The sequence below is a fragment of the Accipiter gentilis genome, chromosome 34 (assembly GCF_929443795.1).
Source record: "Accipiter gentilis chromosome 34, bAccGen1.1, whole genome shotgun sequence".
NCBI lineage: Eukaryota > Metazoa > Chordata > Aves > Accipitriformes > Accipitridae > Astur > Astur gentilis.
In genome coordinates, this window is record NC_064913.1 from 9,430,710 (window position 1) to 9,444,413 (window position 13,704).

A 13,704-nucleotide genomic window follows, 5' to 3' on the forward strand; every position below is an offset into this window, starting at 1 on the left:
ACCAAGGGAAGGATTGTCCTCAACGTGTCCAGCTTCTTTCATTCTTTCCATAAGCATCTGCTACTGAGCTCTTCTGGAAGCAGAGCACTGATGTAGACAGATATTTGGTCTGACCCAGAACAGAGCTGTTGCATATCAAATGCTGGCCTTCCTTTTCAGCCTGTATTGTTAATGCCTTCTTACATCCTCTGCTTCTAACCACAGTACAGTTTGGGGGATTGGTTTGGGGTTTATTATACTTTTTTGATCCTCCTTGATCTAAGAGAGATGAAAGGCATTATGTGATAGTATTATTCACAGTTTGGACAGTTTTACTTGTGGAAGTTCTTCATAGCCGAGTGTAGGTTTGACACTGTGTCCTGTGAGCTATTTTTTGTTCATGGTTCAAATACAACAGTATAAAAGATGTAGCTCCAGAATGTAATCCAGAGCATATAAAAGATGCCTAGAATTAGAATGTCTGAATAATGCTTGCACTAAAACTCTGCTTTTCAGTAGGTCATTCAGTCCCCATCAAAGCTAGTAGAACCATTCTCACTGACTTTGGTGATTGTAGGATTGGATGCTGTTTCTGAGACCACAGAACTTTGATGGTAAATAGTCGTTACATTTTGCAAAAGAAGGGGTAGAATAAATATTGGAAAAAATGAAGGAATAACAAAATGAAAAAGGTTATATACAATAAGCCATGAAAAAAATCCCTAAGCCTCCAGAGTTCACTGATGAGCTACAAAATCAAAGGGGAGAAAGAAACCTGTAGGATTAGACTCTCAAAGGGTAAAAAATGCATTGTGAATCAGCGTAAAAAGTTCTTGATCCTAATGGATAAATGGAAATAGCTAATACTATGGAAGTTTTATTATTAAAATTCAGAAAGAAAACCCCAAAACCAAATATATTCACATCTTGTTGAAGAACGATATCAGGGATAATTATATCATGTTTAATAGTGAATTTGGTGGTCTGTATTCTTTCTAGTCGTGAAAGTATCTTGTTTGTGTCCTGAGCAGGAGCTAAATGAAAACAAACATGAAGTCTAGCAAAAAAACCCAAACAAACAAATAAACAAAAGAAGCCCTTGAAAAATTTGGCAAGTATTAAAAATGTGTTTCAAACAGTAAGTTAAAGTGAATTTATTTCTGTGAAGTTTTAACAAACAATTAGAAAGGTGTATGTATTTTTTGTGTGCCTGTGAAAACTGAAACTTTTTAAGATAATCAATACAGTCTTTGATTTGAAACAAACACTGGAAATGAAGTTTGGAGGATACAGAAACATAAAAGATATCTTCAGATGAACTACTGTGTGTTAGATCAACGGTTTGTGATTTACACATATGTGCAAAGCTATGTTATATACCTCAGTATTTATGAAATAAATTCCTTAATTTGGCTTTAGAAATAAATATAGTATGCCTATAACTATTTATGTAGACCATACAATCAAACATTATCATTTCATTTGCTTCATAATTCATCTCAGGTTGTTTTGGTTTTTTTCTCTTAGTGGACAATGTCAGTAGAAATGGATCTAGTTTTTAGCCTTAGTTATTGGTAAATCTGTAATAAACTTTGCATTAGTTATAATTTAGGACTGTGTTTATGGGAAAGATACGGAGAGAAGTTTCTTGAACTTAGTGCTGTCAGAATCTCTGGGGATAAACATAGTGGAAGAGCATATATTTGAAAATCAATTATGTGTTTATTTTTGTTGGCTGAAGAAAACAAGAGTGTGGTATATTGTTATAGTATGCTGCACATTCATAGGAGTGCTAAATGTGCTTAATGATAAATCAGTTACCTTTTTTTTTTTGTCTTGCATATTTATACCTTTGAATCATGCTTTTATATTTTCATTGACACTTCTTTTCAACACTTAGAAGACTGAAAGACATTTTATAGGCTATGAAAGAAATAAAAACACTGTGGAGAATATTAAATTAATAAATGGCAAACACCAGGCTAAGAAAATATTTATGAGAAAAGTTTCAACCTAAATATTAAGAGCAAAGAACTTCAATTGGGTTATAGTGCAACTATAAAGCAAAAGGATTCAATCATTGTTTTGCTTAAGTGATTCTTGTTCCAAAAAATTGGCTACAGCTTTGGAGTGTTAGTTTTCATTTGTCATGATTTTATTGATTTCTGTCACAAACAGTTTCATCAGAGAGGTAAAAATTCAAGTAGCCAGGATGCAAGCTTGCCCTGAAATCTGGCAGTAGAGCTTGTATCATATTCACTGCTAATGTAAGGTATTTAAGTACCCAGGTAATTAATGGACACATCATTGTACACACTAATTAAGTTGATTGGCATTTAAATTGTGCAAGTGGAAATCTACCTCTCTCCCTGCTGTATTGATTTTTTTGCAAATAGAGAAGAAAAAAAATACTTCTGAAATTTGCCATTTTTCTATACCTTTATACACCAGCAAAGTTGAAGACACAACTTTTGCAGACATTGAGTTTACCTGTGACTGGATTACACGCCCACACTTAGAAAATAAGTGAAAACCTCTCATCTGAAAAGCTAGAAATATGCTTTGTATATTGCCATTGAAGAGTAAATTCAATGAGGACAAGGAGGAATAACACCTAATTTTGCTGGCAGTGTTTCGTCAGATTTTCTCCCTTTTTCATAGTTATTCATTTTGACAATTCTGCCCATGGACCCCAGGCAATTACAAAACTTGAATACATCATAGCTTTGTCTCTGCTGAGATATTAACTTGTTTTCTGTGTCCAAATTGTACCAATTTCACATCTTTAAATGATTGTCTTTGGGGTTTGATTTACTACAATCTGCTTCTGGAATAGATTTTACGTGTGACCTTTTTCTTTTTAATGAAAATCATTTGAATCAACCACTCAGTGATTATCAGCATAAGAGTCATCACTGAAGAGAGATAGGTTAGTGGGTTGTAGGTAAATGTAACAGTTAAAGAATGTGATACGTTATGTTTGTTGCATGTCTCTACAGTTTATTTACATAGATTTCTTAACATACATAACCACCAGAGCGAGGAGGTGTGGTAAAAAGGATAATGTTGTATATTTATCATGAATTGAAATGGTAAGAAGGGGAAGAGTGGTAAAGAGACATTATCTGTTAATAATGAGGGCATAGGATTTATCTGGATTTTTTAATCTGGATTTATTAAATAAAAGAATGAAAACCAAAACATACTGTAATCAATGAATGGGGAATTCCAGAAACAAGGAATCAAAGATGTAAGAATGCATCCCTTCTAAGACATGAAAATAAAGTCAAAATTTATTGAAAATTTATTTTAAAAAGCTAGGTCAGAATGGAAGAAGAATGCCGGTTCACAGTTCCCTTATAAAGAAAGAGAGTGATCTTAGAGTGACCAAATCATGCAACCAGTACAGAAGTAACCTTTTCAAAATAGCTGGAATATTTGTCTCTCAGAATTTCAAAGGCCTTGGAAAACCTTCTTGTTCACCAGTCTAAGGCTCTGCAAAGTCCTGTTTACACAAACTACACAGTAAGGTATCCAAAGTTAGGATAATTTCTCAGGGTCAGAAATCAGTGCAATCTGAAATAGTCTATGACTGGGAGAAAAGTAGTCCAGTTTTATAAATGAGACATTTTCAAAAGAATGAACCCCAGGCTGCTGAAGTAAGAACAGCCTGAATGACTGAGCCCTGTGTAAGTGAAGCCGAATTCTTCAAAGGTATTTGCTTACTGTGTGGGAGAAATTTACTTCTCTCATTTATCAGAATATATTGAAAGAACATGTGGTCAAAAAAATCAACAACATATAAGAAAAATAAGTCATAAGTTTGAAACAAAATCTAAATTTTGTTTTTATGAAAGAAAACTGAATTCTGCCTTGAAGTGCTGGAGACCAGTTAACGCCCAATTCTGTCATCGCTCTTCATTCCAAGCTATTATTTTGTTTGCAAATTATTCCATTACATCAAAAATAAAATTAATTGAAGGAATAAGTACATATAGCATTTACTTTTTTAACCCCAGATTTCAATGAAAACTATTCACCAATTCAGTTCAACTCAACAAAAGCAAGTTTGACAGAATCGGGCACCTACATCTGGATATAAAATACTCAATTACTCAAAAACAGCAAACAAAGCTGTTCATGTTCTTTAGGCTTTTAAGTATCTCAGGTCTGTATTTTTTCAGAGTTTGGCAGTCTTTTTTAATAACTTGGGTTTACTAACAATGCTGGGATAAAATTACAAGAATTTGAGAAGGAGGGGATGCATCTTATTTAAAAAACAAAACAAAAGAAAACCAAAAACAGAAAAAAACCACAACCCACAAATACTGTTAATCTGATTTGTTTAAAATAAAACAGTACAACACAGCATCTCCAAAGGTGTTTTAAGTGCAATTGCTCTGCAGGTGGCAGTTCTGATATATGACTTGAAAACACTTGAAACAGTATGTAAGACAATTTAAAAGAGACTTTGCAAAAGTTATCAAAACTAAACTGATTTTATCGGTGCACTATTTGACTTTACTCATTCATGCAGGCTGCATTAGAGAAGGAATGGCTAACTCTAGATTCCACCCGTTTCCCTTCAAAAACACTCCTGCTCTCAAACCAGCTGCACTGGCCAAAGGTAACATGTCACAGAAACTTCTTACTCTTCAGTCTTTATTCATTCCTTAAGGATATGCTGTTCTGGGGTGATTAATATGACAATCTATTGACTTGAAAAACACAATTACTTTTAGAAGTCTCAGACTTCCTCCTCATCTCCAGATGCAATTTTTCTTTTAGCTTTTCTTTCATTTGCTTAGTTTTTTCTTTATTTTGGATTTATTTCAACACTTTACTTCACAGTAGCAGAAAAAAAGATGATGTGCTTCATCTGTACATTTGGCAATGGATTAAAAATTGCTAGTTGACACACTACTTTAAAAATACTAAGATCTGCATTATATGACAACAGCTGAATGTTTTCAGAACAGTTAAAGGTCATTGAACTGTAATGTCTGCTAGTTATTTGATAAACTTTGAAGTTGTAGCTTTTTGTTTTGGTAGGGTTTTCTCTTCTTGTTACAAGCATAGTATTACTAATGTTTTATTTCCTACAATTAAAAGAAAGGAGTCTTATAAATGTATAATTCATTATATTTGGGGATGTTAAGTGTAACTAAAGTCACCTTTTTGCCCCATTTAGTTAGTTGAAGGTAAGGTCTGTAATTGGCACATCACCATTAGGAATCCTTTCTGTAACAGTAAAAGACTCTGTAAACCCTGGTGCAGGTTACCCTGCACATTTTAAACTCAAACTTGCAGGAATCATCAACCGCGGTTTTTTCCTTTGTCTTACTTAGAAGTATTCTAGGCCTTCAAATTCCAGTGAACATTCAAATAGTTTGCCATTGTCACCACAAGAAGCTTGGCAATGTGTTAACAGACCACATTCATACTTAGCAGAAAATATCCAATTTCATAGCAGGTAAGTTAAATAATATATTTTTTCATTATATTTAGTTCATTTGGATTTGGCAGAAATGAAAAGGAGGAGAACTTGAGGCTGTTTTCTGATGCTTTTGCTATTTTTGGTTAGTGTGGTATTACTGGAGTTAAAAGGTATTTACTTGCTAAAACTGAATATATTGAATTCAGTTGTTATTTTCATTGACTACCAGAATTAAGAATATAAGAATATATATGTGTATTTTTATTTATCTAGGTTTGACTATAAATCATAAAACTTATATTTTTTCACATATAACATAGAAGTTGAAATAGAGATTTGTAAGACTAGATAAAGATTAAAAGGGATTTCTTACACAGCTGCATTCTTTTGGAGAGAAAGGACTGAAATATGCTTCAAGTAATTGAAATGTAAACATTTCAAATTGATGGCAGACTTTTATTACTCTCCAAGATAAAGCCTTCCTGGAGTATTAAAATAGATTTTTTTGTATTATTTCCAAGCTTCAAAAGTGCCTTTAAAAGGCACAAACAACTTGGACAATAACAAAGGCTGCAAAATAATCACCCAAGACCCTTCCTTATTTACCTACCTTTCACTACCACTCTTATACTTTATTTTCAGGTCAGGGAAGGAAACAATGTCACAGCTCTCTGACTGGAAGGAAAAAAAGAAATTTTCATTCATGTCTGAAAAAGAAGAGAAAATTTCAGAAGAATGGTATGTTAAACTATTTTGCTTACATAGTGACTTCCAGAAATAGCTACAGTATAGTTGGCTATTGTTTGCTTTTTTTAACTTCCACCTTTCAAGAATCTCTGTTTTATACCAAAGTAAAAATTATTGTAATTACTTTTATAAGTGTCTGGGAGACCAGCTTAATAAGTTGCAATAATGTAATGTTAAGATAAGCATTGCAGCTACCTGTAATTCAGAAAGTTTCATACCAGGCATAAGAAGTGCTATACACTTGTATTCTTTTTGAAAAGTGCATTACACAATAATATGCAGCTGGTGTAGGATAATACATATGAAATGTTTAGTGAGTTATTCTCTTCCTCTAGGGGTTTTAAGGATATTTCTACTGCACACCTAATGCTGAAGAGGGCCCATAAAATGAAGCCTAGAAAATATAGGAATAAAAATTTAGGTAAGTCAACAGCTTAAAAATGGTAATTGATGTAATTCTTCTATTCTTAAATCTCAAAATAGCGTCTCTCTTTTAAAATTTTGCTTGCACAACTTTAAACATTAATTTGAATAAAGGTGAAATGTGATTCAGTAAAAACAACTCAGTTCAAATAAATTTGTTCCAGTGATAAAATACTCAGATTTTAAAAAGCATTCTACTGGATTTTGAAGTTGAATATTTGACAGCTACGCTAAACATAAATTTTGTTTCTTTTTGTTCATGTATCTCTTTTCTAGATGTGGAATTTATATTTCTGCATTTTGTGCTTCTTGTATTTTCCTCTTGGGGGAATCTCAGGTTAAAATTATATGCCAATACAAACATATGTTAATAAAAATATTAATAAAATACTGCTAGTGTAAGAAGCATTCAAATATGTAAGAGCTTGGTTGACAATAGGACCTAACTCTAAGTGGCCCTTGGAAAGTGAACCTTTATTTACATTTAATTTTTTTTTTAAATTGTATCACAAGCTACAATTAATTTTATTCTTTTGTGTAACCTTGCAAATCTCTTCTGTATTAAGTGTTAAAAATATTGAAAGACATTTTGCTCTTGGAAGGGAAAAAATTCAGCCTACAGATAAAGTTAAGTAAAGTGTTTCTCTGTATAATCTCTTCTACTTTAAATATCATGCCTAAGACTAAATATGACAAAAAAGATCTCTAGTTAAAAAAAAAAGGGGGGGTGGGGAGAAAGAGGTATGTAATCAGCAAACCATGCTTTATTGTTTTGGAAAGGAGAATAAATGGATAAGAGGTTAAAGTTGTTATATTTAAATCTTGATAGCTTCCCATGATGCTCTATCATGTTACCTAAAAAAAAAAAAAGTAGAAAATATCTGGTGTGCAGCTGAGTTTTTTACATGTGTTCCATTTGGTGGCCTCTGTATCATTTTGTAATGAACAGAGCTTATTAGGTTATATCATCTTTTCTCCATATGCTCGCTAGTTTATGTTAGTAGTAATTAATCCAGTCATAAATGTCTGATTGAGCATATCAAATTTGCTGTCCTATTTTTGTTGTAGTCCTAATGGATTTTTTTGATATGTTTATATTCACTTTGTTCACATTATTCAATATGGTATATGTGTGTTGAGCTTTTTAATGTATCACTTGGAATATTCTCAAAGTATATTACTAGTTTTAAAAAAATTAACAAAACTTTTGCACAATGTTTTTATAGGTTCAAATTTTCTCTTCTTGACACTACCTCATATAGGAATTTTTTGTCTTTCTGACTATTACATCAAGCACAAAAATAACCTATATATATAATTTTCCTGTATAGAGTTCTCTGACAGTCATTAAAATCACCATCTTTTTTTCAGATAAGCAGAAAGTGTAATTTCCAGAGTCAAGGAATATGACTGAAAATATTGCACACTCAATCCCTTTTCAGTACAAAGGTTATCAGGCCAACTATTCTTTCTCACACAGCACACTGACAAAGTCAGTCCTTCCTTGGTCAATAAGGACCAAATAGACATTATCAATTAAGACAAGTATTTTTTTCTTAAACTGATGCTAAAACTCAGCCGTTGCACTAAAATTGATCCTGATGGAATATTCCCCTTGTGAGAAGAATCTCCATGTATATAATTATGTTTTACATCAGCTACCCCCTCTGAAGCGGTGAGAGTCTTGTTTAGGGTCTGGTTGAACAGAGGGACTTTACGGCATTTAAATTAGAGTAGCTATACCTTATCCTGAGGCTAGCCAGCTCCAGATCAGGAAACTGTAACCAGATCCATTAAGCTGCCAGTATCTTTCTTGGATCTCTGTGTGGTACAGCTCATGCTAGTATACTTACAGCAATTCCAGTATAACTAGAGAGAGAAAGTTCACAATCTTAGGCTATTGCTGTGAGTTTAACCCTACTGAAGCAGGAATTCCATAAGAGACTTTATTCCTTCTAATATTTAAAAGCAGATCAAAATTTATCTGAGTAAGTAGACATCAACATTGTCTTTGAATTTTTCCATAAAAATGAACGTCCGATCTCCTTCACCTCCTCTGAAATGAGCTGCATATGAAATGTTGTGGGATTTTTTTTTAGTATTATTATTTCTGTTTCTTTTGAATTTCCAGGTCCTCAGTGTTACAATTGCAACTGTTTCCTTTTTTAGCTTTCTGGTTTAAAATAGCTGAAGGTATGCTCACTACAATAAAATAATTTTGTTAATGATAAAGATTCCTACCCACTAGAAAATAGCCAGCATCCACTTAAAAGTGTGGATTATAAGATGTAAAAAAATAATTTTCCATGTTATATCCATTTACTACTACATGTCTGACTTAAAAGCAAAACTTTAATTTCTGACAAAAAGCAAAGCAACAACATCTAAAGGTTCCAGATACATATAAATTATAAGCTATTAACAAATAAACTGAAAGCTTTTATGCTAAGATTTCAGCATCATCCCAAACATCTTTTATGTGCCATTCCATGGTAATGATCTTATTAGTTGCAGGTAATGCTGACGTACTGATGGATTTTGTAGGAACAAATGGCCTGTCAGAGATATGCTGTCTGATTCCATATGCTATCAAACTGCTTTGCCTTAGGCCTGAGATTCACAAATGCAAAGTGTTAAATCAGCTTCCATTCAGAGAGTTTTCCAATTGCTCTTTAATATAGTCAAGACGTCTGCTGGATTGGAACTTGGATTGGACAATCATGAACAGCTTCAATTCTTAACATCCTCAGGTGTGGGAATTTTTTCCTTTTTATTTTCCATCTAAAGCATTTGTCTTCCTCTAGTGCAACAATGATGGGATTCATTTGGTTCACATCTGAGCTAGTCATCTGCATTCTTTCATGGAAAGAAATAGACACCTTAAATGCGCTTAATTTCCTCCTAAAACATAATTCAAAACCAGGCTACTTGAATCTCACTGTAAAAGCACTTATAGTTCTCCCCTGCCTAGACACAAAACCTAGAGTGACTGGCTGAAGCATAGAGTTAAACTGTAGATATGTAGAAGTAACTGAGAAGTATCTTACCTCATATGTCTGGCCACGTACCTTCTCAGTAGTGAAAAAAGTACGGAAAATACCAGCAAGTGCACTGAATCCTGTGGTTTGTATTACAAGGAAGAGCTTAAAGTAGCATAACCTTATAATAGGGAGTGATTCAGGCAATGCTTATATTGCAGTAGACCAGTCCCACCGACTAATGGCCTTAAGGCCTGTTATGCCCTAATCCACTACAGTTATGTAGGCTTGTTTATGTAGTTAAATAAAGTTGTGGCCTGTATTTTAACAATACCAAATGTAGGCTGTGTCTGCTTCAACTATTTTTACTCTACAGTAAGATAATACAAAAAGCGTGGGCAAGAAACCAGAAATATTGCAGCCAAGTAAAACTGGCATAATGTCAGAAATATTCCTGTTTATCATGGGTGCATAAAATTCTATAGAAATTCTAATTAAAAATCTAAATACAGCAGACATTAATGCACCTCACTGTGCTTAAAAATTAAGCGTCTGTGACTCATAACAGTCCTAGCTTCCTAAAGATATCTTGGCACAGCAGTACAGAATTTCTTGCTTAACTTTGAATTTCCTTGATTCTGTGGATTTTATATTAGCCTCTGAAAGTTAACTTCTTTTTCTTTTAAGATGGCTGGAAGCCTTGTCTTGCTTTCAGCTTGTCTCTCCTACACTGCTGTATTACTTCTTATTTAACCATTTGCTCTCCAAAGGAAACCTCTCCTGTCAGTGACTGACAGCATGAGATGGTCATTCTTGCTGCCACATAGGTAGAAGAAAAAAAAAAAAAGGTAAAAAGCAGCTGGAGTGGGCCTTGACTCCTAGAACCAGAGCACAATGATAAAGATATTTCATAGAGGTTAGTAAATATTTTTTGGTTCTAGTTTAGAATTTAAGACAGCAATGCAATACTAATTAAAAAAAAAAAACAAAAAACAAACCACAACAAAAAATGCAACCCACCCCCTTCAAAACCCACAGCCCCAGAACAGATGATCTGACTATACAACATTGATTTGTTGAATTAACAACAGTCGGAATAAAAATCTGGGGGATATTATTCCTTGTTACACGTTACACAAATGACCACTGATCTATATTTTCTTAGTAGCAGAAAGAAAGCTATTTTTGTTGCATATTCCATGTAGCAGTATCATCTGGGAACTCCAGCCATGGATGAGTTGGAGTTCTAATTGCTGTTCAATTATGGAACAAAATGTGGTCTTTCTTCCAAATGAATTTACAAATTGAATTATCTTATAGATAAGCATCTGTCACTGTGTGCTACTTTGATTTATCAACTCTTTAAAGTTGGCACAGATATGTTTATGTTTTTCTAATTACAGATATTGCACAGCAAAAATGAATGACAAACATTTAATTTTTTCAGTTTCACATATTATCAAGAAATTGTTTAGCGAATGTGGTGCCAGATCAGGCAGTAACTATTCCTTCCATATTGTTTCTATAACATTTCTTGTGTTTGTCCAACTTATCTTCTATATTTGGAGTCAGCCAAGCAATGTGCATTAAATTACCTCCCTGGTTCCTAGATTGCCAGCACAGATCATCGTCTAATAAGCCACATTTAAATGACTATGCCAGAATCCAGGAAGGTATTTGTATGATTTTGAACTATTGGACTCTTTCACAGTTCTCTGTGTGAAATCTAAAACATTTGATTGCTTGTCATCAAAGCATACATGCAGTTCATTTCCCTAGCTCACTCAGAGACTGAAAAGCACTAGTATTATAAAGTAATCTATGTAATATAACCTACATTTGGGACTAGATAAAGAGAAGGACTCATTTTTAATAACAAAAGAGCTGTAGGCAATGGTTGAGGTGATCCAGGTAGGTACAAATTCAAGTAGTCTGGCACTGTGTTAAATCCCTGTAGATTATTTAAATTATTTTGCAAAGACGCAGAGATAAATCTTCTGATAGAAATCTCTTAGAAGAACAATTTCCATCATTTTCCTCTCTTCCGAGTTCATGGACCTTTACTGCCGATATCCTTATGCGCAAATAAACATTTGAAAAATCTAGGTTGGCACTAACAGCTTCATGTGACTTCACACAAAAGTCCTTGGTATAGTTTAACTTTGGACTGGTTGGAGTTTTCATAGGATTGGGTGGGAGGCAGGATTAAAGAAGATGACATTTTTAAAACATTTTGGAACAATTTCAATAGACCCATATAGGGAAAAAGTGCCTTATTTCAAGAATTATTTTAAGTTAATCAAAAATAGTTTGGAAATCTTCAATTGCATTTTGTTTTATTGGAAATCTTCAATTGCATTTTGTTTTAAGAGGTTTTCATCAATTTTGTTACTTTGTCTTTGGTCACTTTCTATTGAAGAAAGACACTGGTTTTGTAACTAGCATAAAGCTAGAAGAAGTTAGGAATGTTTTTATCATCACTGTATCATATCAACCCTGTATGCTGGATGTTGGAAAAATTGTAATTATACAAAATTTTACTCTGTACGTTTTTATCTATGTATAGCAGTCATATGGCTATGTATCTTACAACTATAGAAAACACAATAATAATTCGTACTTAAAATATTTTTTATAACTTCTATTACTTAAAATTTCAGAAACAACTTTTGAAATATAATGTATTACTCTTTCAAGATATTTTTCTCACAAATCTTATAGTGATCTACTGCCCCAAACATTTGCTACCCTGAAGAACACTAGGTTGCTACAAATTTATTTTTGAGTTGGGAAGCATGGCAAAATAGGGCTCCTTCATCCATCTATGCAAAGTGAAAATATCTACAAACCTGGTAATCCAGTTTGTGAATAAAATAATCCCATTATCAGAGTCATTCTAATTATCTACCTTTAAAACTAATGGAGCTAATAATCATTTATTGTGCTTCTTGGGTCGTTTCATTGGATTTATACTTAAGTTAGTAAAAGTGGGTTAAAATTGCTTTAAATCTGACATCCTCTGGGTTAATCTGGAAGCTATAATCATCATACAACAAAATGAGAGACTTTCTTCTAGACAAATTGAGATAACAAAGTGTGAGGTATCGCTGATTCTGCCTTGGGAAGAAGGCATGGCCTAAATTACTTCCATCCGTATTTTCCACGTTTCCTTCGTTAGTTGTTTGCTGCTTCATGAGAAGTTACCACCATTAAGAACATTCTGTCAGCCAAAACGCTGTTGCAGTGTGAGCTGACCAAGAATACCATAACATTTTGACGTGTTTCATCAATCCGTTATGTCTCAAAGTATCCACACCCCATTAGAGATCTTCTCCGGGCTTATAAGGCAAAGATACAGTATGTCTGTGTCGTGTTGCTTGTGTCAAGAGAGCATTATCTGGGAAAAAGTGGAGCTCTTAGGATCCCTTTATGTTCCATTAGTTTGTAACTGAAGCGTCTACTGCAAATATAGAGGTCTAGTCAAAACCGACTTTATAAATTGCTGTTAAACTTCATGAGAAATTGCCCACTGACTTAACGGGGCATTCTGATCCTTTATTTCCATAAATAAGGAACCCCCCAAAAAAAGCTACTTACTTTGCTACAGTATTATAGATGCTCTTATAAACTTGGTCAGTAAACACCAAGGTCATGTAAGAAGATGAAAATGAAGCAACAGACATAAAGTCACGTAAATTTATTCTGTCTCAATGCTCTTTGAGACTTTCCATCTCCTCTGTTTCCCTGCTCTGTTCTCTCAGTGTCTCACATTTTCATTTTTGCTACACTTGCATTCTTTGTGAAAATTTAGATCCTTTCCTTGCCGTATTTACTTTCTTGCTAAGTTCTATTGCTGTTTCCCCTCTTTATTTTTATTAATTTCTACCCTTTTCTGACAGTTTGTAGTTACCTTTGTAGACAAACCTCTTCTGCCTTATTGTTTCTCAGCTATTCCGGAGAGTGTATTTGTCTGCTTGTGCTATTGTCTTCTTTTAACCATGTGAAACATATTTCTTTGATTTTTCCTTTGGCTCTCTGTTATTCTTGTTATCATGCTCAGTGTCATACCTACAAAATCCTATATACTTTTGCTCATGATTATGTATCTGCTTTCATTTCTACATTCTTCTCAGTCTTTTT

At 33.6% G+C, this 13,704-nt stretch overlaps 1 protein-coding gene across 1 annotated transcript in view; it reads left to right on the forward strand.

Annotated features, from left to right (window-relative positions):
- The window catches only part of LRRIQ1 (leucine rich repeats and IQ motif containing 1), a 111,652-nt gene that overhangs the window by 53,353 nt on the left and 44,595 nt on the right, over positions 1–13,704 (forward strand). Inside the window, exons 18-21 of the mRNA XM_049792260.1 lie at positions 4,517–4,606; positions 5,328–5,452; positions 6,059–6,154; positions 6,499–6,584. Coding sequence (XP_049648217.1) covers positions 4,517–4,606; positions 5,328–5,452; positions 6,059–6,154; positions 6,499–6,584 — 397 coding nt within the window. The remainder of the gene's footprint in view (positions 1–4,516; positions 4,607–5,327; positions 5,453–6,058; positions 6,155–6,498; positions 6,585–13,704) is intronic.